The sequence below is a fragment of the Aulonocara sp. 'chitande type north' Nkhata Bay genome, linkage group LG3, assembly GCF_057382095.1.
Source record: "Aulonocara sp. 'chitande type north' Nkhata Bay isolate Kocher_YH1m ecotype deep benthic linkage group LG3, A_spYH_male_GT1.1, whole genome shotgun sequence".
NCBI classification, from domain to species: domain Eukaryota; kingdom Metazoa; phylum Chordata; class Actinopteri; order Cichliformes; family Cichlidae; genus Aulonocara; species Aulonocara sp. 'chitande type north' Nkhata Bay.
Window position 1 is genome coordinate 20412309 of NC_141346.1, and position 19971 is coordinate 20432279.

General features: G+C 42.1%; 1 protein-coding gene across 1 annotated transcript in view; it reads left to right on the forward strand.

Annotated features, from left to right (window-relative positions):
• The window catches only part of LOC147334449 (PRELI domain-containing protein 1, mitochondrial-like), a 37062-nt gene extending 17370 nt beyond the window's left edge, over positions 1-19692 (forward strand). The window contains exons 2-4 of the mRNA XM_086285928.1: positions 16706-16819; positions 18797-18875; positions 19562-19692. Of these exons, the coding sequence (XP_086142054.1) occupies positions 16706-16819; positions 18797-18875; positions 19562-19653 (285 nt within the window). The 3' untranslated portion in view covers positions 19654-19692. The remainder of the gene's footprint in view (positions 1-16705; positions 16820-18796; positions 18876-19561) is intronic.
• Positions 19693-19971: the final 279 nt, after the last annotated feature.

Sequence of the window (19971 nt, forward strand, 5' to 3'; positions counted from 1 at the left end):
ACAGGAAAGGAGAAACAAATTATACTGTAGGTTACTGTGTCTGATGTGGGCGTGTCTGATCATTACTGCGTTTTCTTTGAAAGTAAAATCTCAGCCCACATAAATATATCAACAACAGTGATCACAAAACGGTGTATAACTGAACACAGTAGTGCAATTTTTAACCAGGTCTTCCCATTAACACCTGACCTGTCCAGAGGGTCAGTCAATGAGCTCGTCAATAGCTTCAATGCTAACATGTTAAATGTAATGGACACTATTGCTCCCATTAAGGTGAAGGTTATCTCTGGAAGGAAAAAGTCTCCATGGAGAAACTCCACACTGGTGAAAAATGAAAAAAGAGAGTGTAGGAAAGCTGAGCGCAGATGGAGAATAACAAACCTCCAGGTTCACTATGACATCTATAAAGAGAAACTTCACAATTATAATTTACAACTGAGGAGCGCAAGGAGGTCCTACTTCTCTGACATCATCACTAAAAACAGCCATAATGCTCGGGTCTTATTTTCTACAGTTGACAGGCTAACAAACCCTCCTGTGTCAGTGGCAGCCGAACTTCATTCGACCATGGCCTGCAATGACTTTGCCAAATTCTTCACTGAAAAAAATCCAAAAAATCAGACAAACAATTGGTACATCAACAGCAGATCCAGGATATGTACTGTGTCCACCAAAAAACTGTTTAAACACCATGAAACAGTTTCACCCGATTAACAGCAAAGACCTGGAGGACATCTTAGGTAAACTGAACTCCTCCTCCTGCTGTTTAGATGTCCTGCCAACAAGTTTTTTCAAAAAGGTCTCAAAGACTTTAGAGTCAGACCTGTTACAGATCGTCAACTTTTCTTTATTATCAGGTGTGTTTCCAGAATCACTAAAAACTGCTGTAATAAAACCTATACTAAAAAAGGACAATCTTGACAAGACACAAATGAACAACTACAGGCCGATCTCAAATCTCCCATTTTTAAGTAAGATCATTGAAAAAGCAGTTTCTCAACAGCTCAATTACTTCTTAAAACAGAATAACTGCTATGATGCCTTCCAGTCAGGTTTTAGACAGAACCACAGCACTGAAACCGCTCTGACCAAAGTGTTTAATGACATATGTCTGAATACAGACAGTGGAAAAATGTCAGTCTTAGTTTTACTGGATCTCAGTGCAGCATTTGATACAGTTGACCACAACATATTACTCAAACGACTGGAGAACTGGACAGGTCTTTCAGGAAATGCACTAAACTGGTTCAAGACATACTTAGAAAACAGGAAATACTTTGTATCAATAGGTAACTTCACATCTGAGCAGACAAGTATCACATGTGGAGTTCCCCAAGGTTCCATCTTGGGACCCCTTCTGTTTAACATTTACATGCTCCCACTGGCACAGGTTATAAAGAACAACAAAATAAACTATCATAGCTATGCAGATGACACACAAATATATATCACAATGTCACCAGGAGACCAAGGTCCTGTACAGGCTCTTGGTAAATGCATTGAGGAAATTAATGACTGGTTATGCCACAATTTTCTCCAGCTAAACAAAAACAAAACTGAGGTAATAGTCTTTGGCGCTAAAGAAAAACGATTACAGGTCACCAGAGAACTTCAATCTATACATCTAAAAACCACAAACCAGGCGAGAAATTTGGGTGTAGTGATGGATGCAGACCTAAACTTAGAAAAACACATTAAGACAATAACCAAGTCAGCTTACTATCACCTCAAGAATATTTCAAGGATAAAAGATCTGATGTCTCAACAGGACCTGGAAAAACTAGTCCATGCATTCATCTTTAGTAGGCTTGATTACTGTAACAGCATCTTTACAGGTCTACCTAAAAAATCAGTCAGACAACTACAGCTCATTCAGAACTCTGCTGCTCGAGTCCTCACTAAGACCAAAAAAGTGGACCACATCAGTCCAGCTCTGAGGTCTTTACACTGGCTGCCTGTCCGTCAGAGGATAGACTTTAAAGTTCTGATGCTGGCCTATAAAGCTCTGAATGGTTTAGGACCAAAATACATCAGTGACCTCCTGACCCAGTATGAACCTTCCAGATCCCTCAGGTCATCTGGATCAGGTCTCTTATCAGTTCCCAGAGTCAGAACCAGACACGGAGAAGCTACATTCAGCTTTTGTGCTCCTTATATCTGGAACAAACTCCCAGAAAGCCTCAGATCAGCTGAAACACTCAGTTTATTTAAATCCAGGTTGAAGACTCACCTATTCTCAGCTGCATTTGAATAAAGCACCAAATCCACACTTTTAAGCTTAAATTTCAAAACTTACGTTAACTACTGATTTTATCTACTGTTCTGATTTTATCTGTTTTGATTTTATATACTGTTTTGTTTGTTTGTTTGTTTGTTTGTTTGTTAATTAGTTTGTTTGTTTGTTTGCTTGTTTTAATCAATTTTAAATCATGCTTTTTATTTGTTTTTGTTTCTGTCTCTGTAAAGCACTTTGACTGTTCTGATTTTATCTGTTTAGATTTTATATACTGTTTTGTTTGTTTGTTTGTAGAGCTCTGGGTAGCTCCCCAGCTGGGTCTAGACTGGGGGCCCGTTCTTCGTACCTCACTAAGTAGGTTAGCTGGATTAGATTGTTGACGATTTCGCGTGATCTTGGATCGTTCGGTTCCCCGAAGCTCATCCGGGACTTGCTGTCATAGCAACAGAGCCGTAAGCGTAAACCTGCTCGGGAGCAGGTTTACTTTATGTAAACAGGATTAGATCGCGGCCACGCAGGTATGTCCGCTTCATTTATACGAAAGCAACAGCGATATTCCACCACTGTTTCACCATAAATAAATAACATCAATGTAACTAAAGATAATGCAGCACTTGATCCTTGTATTGATGTCACACAGATACATACAGGTCATTCCCCAAAAAAGGGAAATGTACTATTAACATTCTATTACATGTATGTGATTATTACAGATGTTATCCATATTTCAGAGTAGTAATTGTAAATTACTTCGTGTAATCAAGATGAGAGACCACGGCTATAAAAGCGAAGGTGGATTTGGGAAGTCTGTCGCAGCCATGTCCTGTCCGTATACGCGAGCCACCCATTGCGGAAGGTGCAAGATTGATAAGGAGAGTCTTCAGAATCCAGCGTATATTGCGGGATAGACAGGATCCTTTAGCTCAGCGCGACAGTGTGGTCATTGAGAGATATCGATATTCCCGTGAGGGTATTATTTACTTAACCAACTTGTTGACGAGGGGGTGCAGGACCACCACCTGTCTTTTTTTGCTCTGCCCTTTTCTTGGTTGCTGTTATAAACAAACAAACAAACAGATTATTTCAGGGTCTCTTTCCAAGAGACGAAAAGCAATATAAGTGATAAATATTACCATTCTGTAGAATATTCTCATATTTCACTTTTACTTGTTCCCATGTTCTAGTGGGTCCTGTTGTGGCTCTAATGTGAAAGAGGATATAATGTAACATAATATAATATAATGTAATATAATATTGGATAATATAGTGTAATATAATACATCTACCCTACCGCCTACTGGTGTTGGCCAGAGGGGCCGATGGCACGATATGGCAGCCTGGCTTCTGTCAGTCTGCCCCAGGGCAGCTGTGGCTACAACCGTAGCTGCCTCCACCAGTGTGTGAATGTGAGAGTGACTGAATAGTGGCATTGTAAAGTGCTTTGGGTGCCTTGAAAAGCGCTATATCAATCCACTCCATTATTATTGTTATTATTAGATTACTTACGAGTTTAATTTGTCAGCAACTTTCTGCCAGCCCTCTCTCCTTGCTTTTGCAGCCTTTGCAGTGTTCCCTTGCGTTCTGATTAAACTCTGAAACTCCTGAAATCCCTCACTCAAGAGTTCTTGCTCTGCTGCCGAAAAATACCGAGCGCGCTCCTTCGACATTTTCGCCGACCAATCAGAGGGTTGCCGATCACTGTTTCTGCTATCGATACGTATCCCCTTTTATGACACCCAGTGATCGCACATTACTTCAGCCAGCTGTACTAATCGTCAACAGCAGGTGTGTTCGGGGAACCGGATTAGCGAGCTCACGGTTAGCGCGATGGTTTGGTCTTGGATGTGTCATTTGATCTTGGATGTAGTGAGCGACGTACGAAGAACGGGCCCCGGGTCTAGTGAGTATTTTAAATTCAGGGAATTTAAAATAGAAAGTAGCTCGTCCGCAGAAGGACTGGTAGCTCCCCTTTTGTGGGTTTAGAGCTCTGGGTAGCTCCCCAGCTGGGTCTAGACTGGGTCTAGAGAGTATTTTAAATCCAGGGAATTTAAAATAGAAAGTAGCTCGTCCGCAGAGGGACTGGTAGCTCCCCTTACGATAAGGGTTCGGATCGCGCGAACAGGTGTGAACAACACAACCTGTGCCAGAAACACGACGCTGATGAGCCTCAACTGTCGCTCCAACAACAGTATGCGACACAGGAGAATGCAAAACAGTTTTGAGGCAGCCACCTAAGAACTTCTGGTGGCAGTTTGTTTGTTAATTAGTTAGTTTGTTTGCTTGCTTGTTTTAATCAATTTTAAATCATGCCTTTTATCTGTTTTTGTTTCTAATGTCTCTGTAAAGCACTTTGAATCACCTTGTTGTTGAATTGTGCTATACAAATAAATTTGCCTTGCCTTGCCTGTAATTAATTTTTCAATACAGTGGTCCCTCACTATAACACGTTTCACCTTTCGCTGCCTTGCTGTTTCGCATGAAATTTTGCATGCTTTGTTTTTTACTGAGCCCCGCAGGGGACATGGGAGAAAAAAAATGAAGATGAACTTTTGCGAGATCTCGCAAAACTTCAAACTGGTGGGTAACAGACATCTCCAAAAACGTTGGAGCACCTTTGCAAATATGTGATGTCTTAATAAAACAAGCAGATATTTGAAGTGTACACAGCTACATTCTCGCCTGAAAAGGCTGGCCCACAAAGGACACATTTGGAGCAGCCTTTGAATTGGGCCAGCCTTCGTCACCTGGGTCGTCAGCTTCAAGCTGGCAGCCTCTGAAGGATGCAGCCTATTTTGCGAGATCTCGCAAAACGTTTGCGAGATCCCGAGTTACTTTTGCGAAATCTCGCAAAAGTTCATCTTCATTTTTGTTCTCCCATGTCCCTTGCAGGGCTCCGTAGTTTTTTCTTTTTCTTCTTCTTTTTTTTTTTCAGCACATTGTGTTCTGCATCCTGATTGGCTGTAGACCAGATAAGAGAGAGATAAGATAAGATAAGATAAGACTTTATTAATCACTCGGGTGGGTTCCTCTGGGAAATTCGGTTTCCAAAAGCACAGCACCGACAGAAGTTACAGAGCGTGAGCAGAATATTATATATACACATACACACACACACACATATATAAATACAGAGACATATATAAATAAAATATATGAAGGGGATAAATAGAATAAATAGGAATACAAATAAAAATACAAGTGAATTGCACATTTAAAGTATGGAGTCTATTGCACCGTTGACTATTAACAAGAGTATTGCACTAAAAGTATTGCACAGTGAAGTGAAGAGGCACTACAGCTTAGTTCTTCCCCCCTCCTTTGTCCTCCTGTTTCCCCTCCCTCTCCCCTCCAGAGAGGAGTTAAACAGTCTGATGGCGTGTGGGACAAAGGAGTTTTTAAGTCTGTTGGTTCTTGTCTTTGGGAGAAGCAACCTGTCACTGAACAGACTCCTCTGGTTGTTTATGGCCGTGTGCAGAGGATGCCCAGCATTGTCCATAATGTCCAGCAGTTTTTTTAGTGTCCTTTTCTCTGCCACTGTCACCAGAGTGTCCAGCTTCATGCCGACCACAGAGCTAGCCTTCCTGATCAGTTTCTCCAGCCTTGATGAGTCCTTCTTTGCTGTGCTGCTCCCCCAGCACACCACAGCATAGAAAAGTACTCCAGCAACCACTGACTGGTAAAACATCCTCAGGAGCTTCCTGCAGATGTTAAAAGACCTCAGCCTCCTGAGGAAGTACAGTCGGCTTTGGGCTTTTTTATACAGGTGCTCTGTGTTGCATGACCAGTCCAGTTTGTTGTCCACCCACAGCCCGAGGTACTTGTACTTGTTGACCACCGCCACCTCCTCCCCCTCTATCTGAACCGGCAGGGAACCTTCTCTGGACCTCCCGAAGTCCACAACCAGTTCCTTAGTCTTTGAGGTGTTGAGTTGCAGGTGGTTTGTGTGACTCCATGCGACAAAGACTTCTGTACTCCTCTTCCTGATCATCCCAGATACGCCCCATGATGGCTGTGTCATCTGCAAACTTCTGAATGTGGCATAATTCAGAGTTGTAGCAGAAGTCAGAGGTGTACAGGGTGACCATTGTCAATCAATCTCGTGCCGTGTCTCCTGTACATTACAGAATGTGTCCAGCTTGTCAAGTTTAAATAAATCTTTGATTGCTACCAGTGTGGCTTTGAAGTGCTGTACTGTGTGTTTGTAAGTTTTCTCGCCAACAAACACAACAATGGCGATGAAACATTTTGCACCGTCAAAGTCACCTGCGGGTGTCTTTGGTTTCATTCTATAATACTGGACTTATTTTTCTACAAAGGTTTGAACTTTGAGAGTCTTTAAACAAGAGAGAAAAGTGTGAAAATGTTCATGCCTGTCTGAGAAAAGTGTATAAAGTGTGTTGTGAGGGGTTCTACAGCCTTAAAACATCTATAATAATTGTATAAAAATAAAGTTGGCTACTTCACAGATTTCACCTATTGCGGGTTAATTTTAGAACATAACTACAAGATAAGTTTGCTTTACTTTATGGGGTGCAGCCCATATTATTGAGTCATTTAACCTGGACTGAATTCATGGTATTTTACCAGACAGGAGACACTCCTTTCCTGTACAGCTCTTTTGGTAGTTCTGTTTAAACAGTGATTGCGAAAGAAAAAAAAAATCCATCCATCAATTCGCTTCCGCTTATCCTTTTCAGGGTCGTGGGGGGCGCTGGAGCCTATCCCAGCTGTCATAGGGCGCAAGGCGGGGTACACCCTGGACAGGTTGCCAGTCTGTCGCAGGGCCAACACACAGGGACAGACAACCATTCGCACTCACATTCACTCGCACATTCACACCTAGTGGTAATTTCAAATCAAATCAAATCAAATCAAATCACTTTTATTGTCACATCACATGTGCAGGCACACTGGCACAGCACATGCGAGTGAAATTCTTGTGTGCGAGCTCCACAAGCAACAGAGATGTGCAAACACAACAACACAAACGAGCAAAATACAAGAATGGCCAACCTGAAACTAATAAATATATGTACAATATATATTAGTGTATGCATTTCTGGATGTGTATACTAAATATTTTCCTACGTGTGTGTGTGTGTGTGTGTGTGTGTGTGTATACACATTTTTACAAATTAAATAGTAAAAAAAAAAAATAATAATAATAATAATAATAATAATAATAATAAAATATATAAAATATACAGAGTTGAATATGTGCAGAACAAGTGGCATTTATATACAGTATGTAGTGCATAATGTTGAAGTTCCAGTAGTGAAGCTGAGGTGTCTATGACGTGTTCAGCAGTCTGATGGCCTGATGGAAAAAGCTGTCTCTCAGTCTGCTGGTACGGGACCGGATGCTGCAGAACCTCCTTCCTGATGGAAGCAGTCTGAACAGTTTATGGCTGGGGTGACTGGAGTCCTTGATGATCCTCCCCGCTTTCCTCAGGCAGCGCTTCCTGTAGATGTCTTGGAGGGAGGGAAGCTCACCTCCAATTATCCGTTCAGAGCACCGCACTACTCGCTGGAGAGCTTTGTAGTTGTAGGCGGTGCTGTTGCCATACCAGGTGGTGATGCATCCAGTGAGGATGCTCTCAATGGCACAGTGATAGAAGGTCCTGAGGATGCGGGGGCTCATGCCGAATCTTTTCAGTCTCCTGAGAAAGAAGAGGCGCTGCTGCGCCTTCTTCACTGTTTTGTTTGTGTGTACTGACCACGTAAGATCCTCAGCCAGATGTACTCCAAGGAACCGGAAGCTGCTCACTCTCTCCACAGCAGCGCCGTTGATGGTGATGGGGGTGTGTACTTCTCTGCACCTCCGGAAGTCCACTATCAACTCCTTTGTCTTTGCGACGTTGAGGGTGAGATGGTTGTCTTGACACCAGTGGGTCAGGGCGCTGACCTCCTCCCTGTAAGCCGTCTCATCACCGTTGGTGATAAGACCCACCACTGTAGTGTCGTCTGCAAACTTCACAATGATGTTGGAGCTGTTAGTGGCTGTGCAGTCGTAGGTGTAGAGTGAGTACAGGAGAGGGCTCAGTACACACCCCTGTGGAGCACCAGTGTTCAGTGTGATGGGGGATGAGGTGATGCTGCCCAGTCTGACCACCTGGCGTCTGTCAGACAGGAAGCTAAGGATCCAGCTGCAGAGGGAGCTGCTCAGTCCTAGATCCTGCAGTTTCCTGTCCAGCTTCGAGGGAACGATGGTATTGAATGCTGAGCTGTAATCTACAAACAGCATTCTCACATACGTGTCTCTCTTCTCCAGGTGTGACAGGGCAGTGTGTAGTGTCAGGGCTATGGCATCATCAGTGGACCTGTTGTGGTGGTATGCAAACTGTAGAGGGTCCAGTGAGTCGGGTAGTGCAGAGCAGATGAAGTCCCTGACCAGCTTCTCGAAGCATTTGCTTACGATGGGGGTCAGGGCTACAGGTCGCCAGTCGTTCAATGAGGAGATGGTGGAGGATTTGGGTACAGGGACGATGGTGGCCATTTTGAAGCAGGCTGGGACTACAGACAGAGAGAGGGAAAGGTTGAAGATGTGCGTGAACACTCCAGCCAGCTGAGCCACGCATGACCTGAGGACGCGGCCGGGAATCCCGTCCGGACCAGTAGCTTTGCGTGCGTTCACCTTCCTGAAGCACTTCCGCACATCCTCCTCAGACACAGTGTGCGCACTGACGTCATCCGCGGTGCGCACACTGTCCGGTCTCATGGTGTTCGCTGTGTCGAATCTAGCGTAGAATACGTTTAGATCCTCACACAGAGAGGCCGTGGTCTGCGGTGTGCTGGTTTTCCCTCTAAAGTCTGTGATCGTGTTTAGTCCCTGCCACATACTCCGAATTTGGATTATCCAATTATCCTATCCCCACAAGCTGCATGTCTTTGGACGGTGGGAGGAAGCCGGAACCCAGAAAGAACCCACGCAAACACGGGGAGAACATGCAAACTCCACACAGAAAGACCCCGGCCTGATGTTGGAATTGAACTCAGGACCTTCTTGCTGTGCGGCAAAGGTGCTAACCACCGTGCCACCGTGCTGCCCAAGAAAAAAAAAATCTTAGAATTTCTTAAACATTTCTTGCATTTTTCAACTGTCTTTTTTTCATCAACAACATGAAGTGCAGGTCTTCAGGGCCAGCTTATGTGATAGGAATTCTGTGGCAAGTGCAGGGTATCAAGCAAGTCCAGGTGATCAATCACTGCTCAATCTCATCATAACAACTTTATTCTCTTAAACATTAGATCTTTAAACCATAGTCTAAGTGGATATATCACCTGAAACTTAGATTTGATCTAAATCTGACCAGGCCTGCTTCAATTCACAACTGAAAAGTGTCTGTAGTATATTTTTGCCTGTACAGTATAGTTATTTATTTATTATTTTATTTTGTAACAATGGAAAAAAGTATTTACTCCTTTTCTGTTAGCTGACACCCATCCTAGAGTAAATAAGTGCAACAGACAGAAGTGGTACCAGCAAGTACAGACAGATTTACACTTTAAAAGATTGAGAGAAACTGTATTGTGATCTAAGGAGCTTGGAAGGAAAAGCGTCTGGACTTCTTTAACCTCCTAGAACCTGGCGTCCACATATGTGAACGTCACATTTTGGGTTGCCTAGACTAAAATATGTAAATCATGTAAATTGATAGAGTGAGTGCACAAAGGGCACCAAATTTTTGCAGAGTTGCCACAGACCTCCAAACTTCATGCGGTCTGCAGATCATGTGGATTTAGTCGTGAACCGTTTACCAAGCAGCGCGACCTGATTTCTGCTTGTCTAGTCTGCCATCTGGTGGAAAAAGGCGGTAAGTGCACGTATGACCGCCTGGGTCCACTTTTTTTCTTCTTTGTTTCTGTCTCAAATAAGCAGCTGCTACAAAGAAACCCCCGAGCTGCCCCGCTGCTGTGTTTTATCCATGCCGGCTCCCTTACAGTCCGCCGGGCTTTGAGAAACACGCGCTTTAGGTACGTCCGTTACTTGGCTAGCCGAAGCTGTTAGCTTCCTCAGCAGCTACAACAGACTGCGACGTTTACGGTAGAGGGTGTTTAGAGCCTCGGACGCTGACTTCAGCATTTAGATTAAAAAAAAAGAAGACTATGACGAAGCGGCGACCGGCGACCGCGTTAAACAGCTAACTAGCTTGAGCCCGCTGGTGAAGTGCGGTTATAAAACAAAGGGATTAGCAATGCTGGCCTCGGAGCTGTAGCAACACCTAATAACGGTCGCAGCTAACAGTTTTTACAGTAAACAAATGCTATGATGAAAAGCATTGCATAGAAGTACTAGTATTGTGTTAATCACAGGATAAGTCGCTCTACTTTCCACTCTCCTAATGTGAGCATTGGTGGTATAGAGGTTAGCATAGCTGCCTTCCAAGCAATTGAGCCGGGTTCAATTCCCGGCCAACGCAAAGTCATTTTTTCACTAAAGTGGCAACTTTAGATTCTACTGTTAACAATTGCATATTTAAAAACGTGCTCACCCCAACGGTTTTCATTTGGTGTCTGAAAACTAGCGTCTGAAAACTTTTTGTGGTATGAAAACTAAAGTCATTTAAACACACTGTTAGAATTTAAAGCTACCCGGATTTTCAGGCACTAATGCAGGCACAATCAGCTGTCTATGTCCTGTTAATGGGGACTTTGGCACGACTGTCCTATCCTCTCTTGCTTGCCGTGATCAAAGTCAGTGAGTGTTCATACCAACGGGACAGGAATTTTATTCTACAAACTTAAACATGAAGAGGAACTCAACCCAACCACCTGCTGTCCAGGCGACTGCTGACGAAGACCAACCGCCTGCCGGGCTGGGCGGAGCGGGTCTTCCCCATGCACATGGCTCGGGCGGTCTACGCAGTGGCGTGTCTAGAAAATTTTTGTTGGGGGGGCCAGGTAGGGGCACAGATTTGGAGAAGGGTGGCAGATTTAATTGGCAGATAATGTTTAAAAAAAAAATTCTACCAACCCTTAACCATAATTCAATAATCCTATAAACCTAATAACCAAATGCACTTTTAACTCTTATTAGAATGAGATTTTAACCACTACGGTGCAAAGTTTTTAGATACTGCGTTGATAAAGTACAAGAGATACAATCAGTGCTTTGTCAGTGTTTACTCAGCATTCAAGGACATCAATATTTGCATAGTATTTTTACTGACATATAGTGCACATATGTTTTGGGCAAAAACATTTTTGAAAATTAAAATACGAACATTTGTAACAAACAATTGACAAATTAGCCAATGCCAATGCAAAACTTTATCTGCCTGTTAAAAAAAGAAGATAATCTTCTCACAAACTGGTGTTTGATTTTGAAACAGGAAAAAAGTGGGGAAACAAATGAAAAGACTAACATTTGAATAAAACCTGAAAGCAAGTAAATACTTTCTATGCTGCCTTATGGTAAACTTTGGTAATATTGATAAAGAACAACACTGGCTGATGATAAAATACAGTCAGCTGGCATGGTGACACTGCCAGTATTAACCTCCAGGGCTGGACTGGGACAAAAAAATTGGGCATTTTTACTACAGACCGACCCACCAGGTATTAAAACCATAAAGCCTTTGAATGAAAACAAATGCTGTTGTGACAGTGATGTACAGTCTTGTTGGTATATGTATGATTTCTATACATTTTACGTCAGATAAAAACTTTGGTTGTAAGATTTAGATAATTATTTAATAAAAACTAGGTATTTTAAATGAGAATAAGAAAGAAAAGTATTTCTTTGTGCCCACCTTTCCCTGTTAATGCCCTACCTGGCCCCCTGGCAAAACTTTGCTAGACCCGCCCCTGCACAGTTACCAGCTGTCAGCTACATAAAAAAGGATCCTGGTGTTATTTGTCTCTCAGAAACAGTTCATAACTTCCCTTCAACTCATTCATGTCACCTAAAAGGTAAACCTGTTTCTCCATCACCTGTTCAGCTCTGATGATTCAGTAAGGACATCTCCTGGTTTCATCTTCATGTTTCCCTCTCACCACATATCTAAACAGACATCATGACCAGCAGCTTTACAGCTGTGGCTCCAGCAAACATCAGCTGATACTAGAAATTAATATTAAATACATTCTAACAACAGCTGATCAAGCTTAAACTGCTGCTGTTGTTTAGCGCAATATCTGCTGGTTTCCTCTTTCTGGCGCAAAGTGGGCGATAAACAAACAAGAGAGACGATCAGCTGATCATTGATCAGTTTCATGATTGAAGTAGCAACAGGAGAGGGAGGGGGGAGAGAATGAGAGAAGAGGCAGCTGTGCAGCATAAAGACAGAATAAATCCAGCTTTGTGTCTTTTTTCCATTCTAGCTAAAGTCCGGGACAAACTGCGTCTCTTCTCAGCTCAATACGAAACGCGTAATATTTTCTCTGAATGAGGGACCATTCCATTTTTTTAAGGAGCCGTTGGCAACTCTACTAACCTTATGAATAAAATAAAGTTCACTATCAGTAACATCATAGCACCCACCCAGCTGTATAAAAACTCCGTCAAACTGGCTAGAACGCAGTATGAGTTATTGCAACTGACAGTAAAAAGTCAGCAACATGAAAATAAACTCCACCTAAACTTGGTTTATATCTGACCCAGATAGACTGCAGGTCATAACTTCTTACCTGAAGTTCAGTTCACTTGACACTCGGACTGGCGGCTGCTTCGGGTCTCTCCTCCTGCCTCCCCTTCCCTCATCCACCTGTTGCCTCTGTGGAAGCCCCGTCATAACTCCGTTGTTTGGTGGTGGCTATTTCTACACATCGACCTGCATCTGGCCAATCCACCACCTCTCATTGTTCATGCCATTACAAAAAAAATAAAAAATAAGTCACTGGGGATATGCCCGGTATGCCCGATGGCCAGTCCAGCTATGTTAACCTGCAACCAAATCTGCAGCTCCATACAGCAATGTTACGACTTAGATTATCTTATAACTCATAACTCTTATGTTAGCTGCCCTCAGTAGCATACTGTCTGAAATATTCCACAGCTGCAATAATTCTTTAAGTGTTATTTTTTTCCTTGGTATTCTAATTTCACCGAAGTTTACTAAACTCAACAAACTTGATATTACTTACCGGGACATTTATTCTGTCCTCATTTTCTTTCACCGAAAAATTGTTTCCTGCAGTGACGTCTTTCGTGCTTGGCTCTCCTACCTTTGCTAACGTGATGCACATAGCGCAGAAGCGATGCTGCATTCACTTACACTCGGATATCTGAGCGTCACCGTGAAAACATAATCGGACATTTGATATTTGATTGAATTTTATTGTTTTGCCTTTGGGGTGGCACCAGGGGTGGCCAGTCTGGTTTGGGGGGTGGCCTGTGCCCCCCCAGGCCACCCCGCTGGACACGCCATTGGTAACAGAAAACATGGACACTACCTGACGTAAACTTACACATCTGTGGATTCCTCTACAGATATCAGATGTAAAGCACAGATGGAGAAGATCATCATCAGCATACTGTCAGTGTCTATATCTGAAAATAAAGATTTTTAACAACTCAGTGATTTGTTGACTTTCTGCCTAAAAACAAAAAACAGAGACAGTAAAAAACACGGACATTTACTTACTTTGAGTCACATGTTTGTGAAATCCTCTACACATTTAGCAATCCAAGTACAGACATGGATTTAGGTGCACACACAAAATGACATTTACAGACACACATGCATTTGCTGCAACAATATCCACATAGAATCCTCTTTCACATGAGTTGGACAATGTAAGGAAAGTTCAATGTGCGAATTACGGAGAAAGCTGTAAGATATCAGCATTAGCAAATCGTACATTTTAACATTAGCTTTTTAAAATTGTATTTTAATCCTCAATGTTCTCAGAGGTTTGTGCTCAGTCAGGAAGATAAGAAGCGATTAATGAATCCACTCCCAGTCACATGATGTTATTTTTACCATCTACTGGACACTATTTAAAGTAACATGTCAGTATCTGTGAGGGAAAGTGCATGATGCATATCCTCATCTGAGCAACCAGATTGTCCATTGATTTCAATAACAACACAGGAAATACTATAATAAAACAGTCCTTATCAATAACTCTTTTATGTGTTCCTCAAATATCACTGCAGGTTTCATTTGGAGATAAACTGGATGCTACTGTCAATAATTAGTTACAGAGTTGCTGGCGTACACATAATGATGATAGAAATCTTCCTTTATGAAAGAATATTTGGTTTTTAATTTAGATAAAATGATCCAAAGATGAACATCAGACTCAATTTATTCGAATAATCTCCACAACAGAGATGGAGAGGACAAAGTTAGTGAGACGCCAACATCATCATGCGTATCATTCAATCCCTGCTCAGAGTGAGCAGATAGGATCAAGGTATAAAGATTGTTTAGTAACGAGTCCATTAGCTGAGCTATGCCAGAAAGCAGTTAGTGAACACCAGAGTGGTGTAAATCATGTCCTCTCTGTCATCCTCTACACGAGTCCTCAGGGTCCATTTCTTGTTCAAAACACTGTGCTGTACATTATGATTCAAATAAAGACTCCAAGGTAGAGTGAATTAACAAATAGTGAATGTTTACTAAGGGTTACGTTGCAAAGATCCAACTAACTCCAAAGGTTCTTCCAGGACGTAGACCGTCTACGTCCTGGAAGATTCTATCGTGGACCCTCAGGCCCACACGCTCATCACCAAGACAGAGCCAATGCAGGGGGGGGCGGTATGAAAAGGGGGGGGGGGGGGGGAGAGAAAAAACAAAACTCTTGGACACTGCTAGCACAGGGCGCCCACAGAAATGCAAAGCAGGAGATGAAGCATCGCTGAATATGTTTCCAAACCAACTTCATTCTAAGCCAAAGACTAGAAAATCTGGTGAAGCATATTTGCCCTTTGGTTTCACCTGCACAAGTGCCAAGGTAGGTCTCCCGTGCAGGATTGGTTTTCCAATTAAGGACGGGAGCAGCACTGTGCTCTCCCAATCACGGACAAACAGTATCCCACAGTTGTTTATGTTTTTAAACCCATTTTGCACAGAGAGGCATTTTTTGAAAAATGCATTGATAGCAATGTTGAATATTATTACACATACAGTAAAATAATCACACCGTGACGCCTCTGCCTTTCTAAATGGAGGGACAGTAACTGCGTTTGTATATGTTAGTGTGTAAAACCTGTAGACAGTAAGATTAACAGTATTTTGTCTCTATCTGCCATTCTGCAATTCATCTCATGTAAACAACGTGCGCACAGCGTGACGTGAAAAAAGGCACATACCTTTGACGTTGCGTGACAAACTCTGTATTCCTCATTGTTAAGGAATTTTTATTGTTTTATTTGATTATGCTTCAAATGTTATGTTATACATATTTCACCAGACACAGCTTTCTGTTGAAACAGGAAGCTGACCCTGTGACGCTGACAAGAGATCAGTACAGAAATACATATCCGCAGAAGTTGACTTGCATTATATTATTCTTAGAAATTGACCTGCAACACACATACTCTGTGACACACACACACACAGCTTGCATGCAGACAGACATCAGGACCTGCGTAACAGGAAATGTGATTATATTTGCATATTGACGATGTAACCTATAAAAATAAACGAATACTTCAGTTCGGTGTGATTTGCTCTGAGCTTTTCACCCGTGCAGCACGTTAACCTACACAAGTGTCTCATTGTTGTTTATTCACCTGACTGTTTGTTAACTGTAAATCTCTGACACTCATCCACACGTAAACGGAAAAAAAGGAGTTTTAAAAAAATCTCAGTTTTCAGTGATTCGAAATGCTGTTTATGTGTGAACGAAACAGCTGCGTTTTCAAAAATACCCATGTAGTTGTGGACGTAGTGTAATAGTTTACTTTCTTACTGCCTGTAATTTATTGCAAGTTACTTGTATTTGCTTAGTTGTTTACTAAATGTTTGAGGTGTGAAAGAAACCGCAATGGAGCAAAATATGGGCGTGTGTGGTTGGAGGATGTGTTTGTGCGTGTGCGTGCGTGTTGTAAAACAAAGGCAGCAAAAAAAGTTTGGGAACCACTGTAATAGAGGAACCAGCTGACATGGTTTGAGCACCTGAATAGGAGATCTCCTGCACATCTAGACTTTGATGGACTAGGTCAGGGGTTTTGGGCATGTCCAGCTGTGAGGAGACCTGGGACAGAAACAGGACTGGACTGGGAATGCCTTGCTGGAAAGGCTGGAGATAGTTTCCTAAATGAGGCCATTCTCTCCACTTTTGCTCATCTCAGAAAGGACAAGAAAATGGATGAATTTGCAGATTTAAAGAACTGCACTGAACACAGGTATAAATGCTTTTTGACTGGAAAACTACAAGGCCTCTTACAGTCTGGTTGGTTTTAACATTTTCAGTATTTAACTAAGTTGAATATAATACTTTTTCCTGTGCTTGAACATAGTTTGTGTTTGGAGTAAAAACGGGCTTTTTTGTACATTTTCTACCGTCTCTGCCTCTAAGACTGTTGTGGAGCGGTGTCTGTTTGAAGAGAACCATGGTCGGCCATCTTGGACCAAATTGAGGAGGGAGGCCTGGATCTCCACAGCTGTATATGGACTGGGTCGACCCATACAGGTATACACAAACATACAAATGTTTCAGTCCTAGGGAAAATTGGCCACCAAAACCCAAACTCAACCTACTATCACTTAAAGTATAAAGAACACACCAGCTTCTCTTAGTGTATTTCTGATAGAGATTGACAGACCACGTGACCTTCGTGCATTGCTTTGTGGGTACCCGTGGCAACAAAATCAAAACACTGCATCAAGCGCTAGTATTTCCAGCACCGGTAATCATTAATTCTGTGGTTTTAATCCCTACTTGCATTTTATTTACCCCAAAAACAGTTATGTACAAAACGACGGACAACACGGCAGGTCCGTACAAAGACAGACTTGACGAAAAGGCAAAAAAAAAGGACAAGGAAAAAATCAAAGGATTGAAAGGGTCAGACCCATACGAGCATACAGAGTGGAGTAAGGACGTTAGCGTGCTGCCCAACTTTCATCACGGACATATTTATTATTGTATGATCCTAAGTGTGAGTGTATGCACTTCATGTTTATTAACTTCAGATCCCTGCAACAAGCCCAGGTCCAGTTTACTTTTGGTGATTTGGACTATTCCATTTCACAGCTGTTGTTACATTTTTTTTCCCTTTTTCTTCTGTACAGGCCAACGAAATCTGTTTGTAGTTTCAGGTTGTAGTATTACACAACATTTTCAGATCTAATAGAAAAAAATAAGCGTTTCATAATTCATTCAATTTATTGTCTTTCTTTATAACTGTCATGACTAGTTAGCGAGTTGTTGCTGGGGAAATTCGTTGCAAAGAGGGTGCTGCACCAAAATTCTGTCTGCGATTGGTTTGGTCTCTTATCAGATTGTCCATTGTCGCCCATAGTTTGCATGGAAGATGCTGACTTGTCTGCAAACACTCAGAAAATTGTGAAGTAATACCTCCTGGCTCTCAAGCCAAGCCAAGATACCAAAACCAACTATGTGACACTTCGTCAGTATCTATATACAGCTAACGTATGGTCAGTGTTTGGGAGTAACGGAATACATGTACCGCCATTACGTATTTAAAATACAAAATATGAGTAACTGTATTCCGTTACAGTTACCGTTTAAAAAGGTGGTATTCAGAATAAATGGATTACACGGCGGTACTTTCCTGTTTCATTTTGTCGCGGGTCAGGACTGTTTGGGTTTTGTTTGACAGCTACGTTCTATTGTTCCAGGCGGCAGCGTTACGGTTGTCATGGTTACAGGGCGACGCTCTCTCTCTCTGCGACTGTGTGTTTCCTGGGTGAGAGAGCGCCTTTTCGTTGTTGTTGTTGTGCTAAGCTAACAGGCAGAATGCTACAAGCATAGCTCTAAAGAATGTAGCATCATGGGCAGTGTAGTCCGTGTTGCAGGGAGAATGGACTGCCATACACGTTATGTGTCTGTGAGCGCGAGGAGGGAGAAAAAGGCGAGTGGAAAGGTACGAGTTGTCATCGAGCAAAAACGGGAGCTGGAAGCATGTAAATATAATAATAACCACTGCAGCCAAGAAGAGTGCCTGACGAGCCCAGTTGTAAGTAAGCTATTAAGACTCGACTGTACACCGTGTTCGTGTTTTCCTCCGAAAACAATAAGTTCCGTTGGAGCAGTCTTTCAACGCCTCTCTCTGTCTCTCGCAAGAAAAGTTGACCCACACAACAAAGTAAAGCTATTGTTCGGCTACGAGCCGACAGGGACCCCGCCGTATTAGTCAGAGGTCCCTTTACTACAGTTCGGAGTCGCGGACCTTCAGTAATAGTAATAAATCACACAGCAATAGTACATTCACGTTGTTGTAAAAAGCACGATAATATATTAAGTAATCCAAAGTATTCAGAATACGTTACTCTCATTGAGTAACGTAACGGAATACGTTACAGAATACATTTTGGGGCATGTATTCTGTATTCTGTAACGGAATACATTTTAAAAGTAACCTTCCCAACACTGCGTATGGTGCGGGTATTTATCTTTGACTAATTCTTTGTCTTTCTCCGCCAGGAATTCGGTCTCGCCAGGTTTAAAAGTAACCAAGCTAAAGCCATGAGAGGGCTGGAGTACTCTCTCTCCAAGCTACAGAGTAAGTCACAAATACATGCACACACACATTTGTATTTCACCTCTGAGGGCTTCACCAAAACCTGAAGCTTAATTACCACAAGCTATGTGTTTTTGTACAAAAGTCCTGAAACTGTAAAAAGAAATCCAGTTAAAACCAAGAAAACAAACGTCAGCCTATCACAAAACCGCTGTTTTTTTCTTTCTTAAAAAGGGAAATCATCATTTAAAAACTATGGTTTTTATTTTCTCTGATCATCTTTGTCTAATTTAACTTTTAGAGCATTTCATTAAACGTTGGTCTCAATCTAGTATCAGATTGAGACCAACATTTACTGTATTGCACACCTTTGGTGGTGGCTTAGAGTGATGTCAAATTTTTCATTGATTTTTAGATTTGGTCACAGGATTCACAATTTTTTTTATTTATTAAAATATGAATAACAAATGTCATATGAGTCTTCTCTTTTGACTTTTTTATGTAGATGTAGTTTAGATCAGCCTGATTTTCGGTCATTAGAACTTAAACCTTAGATTGCATATAAAAGACGACGGTACACTCCGGGTATGAGAACTGTGCATTTTCTTTTCTTGTTTTAAACCTTAAACCTATTTTCAGCTCCATTATGCTCATATTCAGTTTATTTTTCACTTCAGGGCTCAGATCAGTGTGACAGTTCCTCATTTTCTACTTTTATTTATCCACAGCTAGTGACCAGGGAGAGTCATCAGAGAAGCAAAAGCCCCTCCCACCACAAGCCACGCCGACCCCCAACCAGAAACCCAAACAGTTTGTCTGAACCTCAGTAGGAACAACAAGCCCACAATAGAGATTGACAGACCACGTGACTTTCGCACATTGCATGCCGGGAACTCGTGGCAAAACAATCCAAGTACCGCATCAAATGCAAGTATTTGCAGCACTGCAAAACGTTCATTCTCCGGTTCCAATACCTTCTTGCTTTTTCTTTGCCCCCCAAAAAAGGTATGTACAAAACGAAGGATAACAATGCCGGTCTGTACAAAGACAGACTCGACGAAAAGGCAAAGAAAACCACCAGTGCATACATTCATGAAGTTTAGTAACTTCAGGTCACTGCAACAAGCCCAGGTACAGT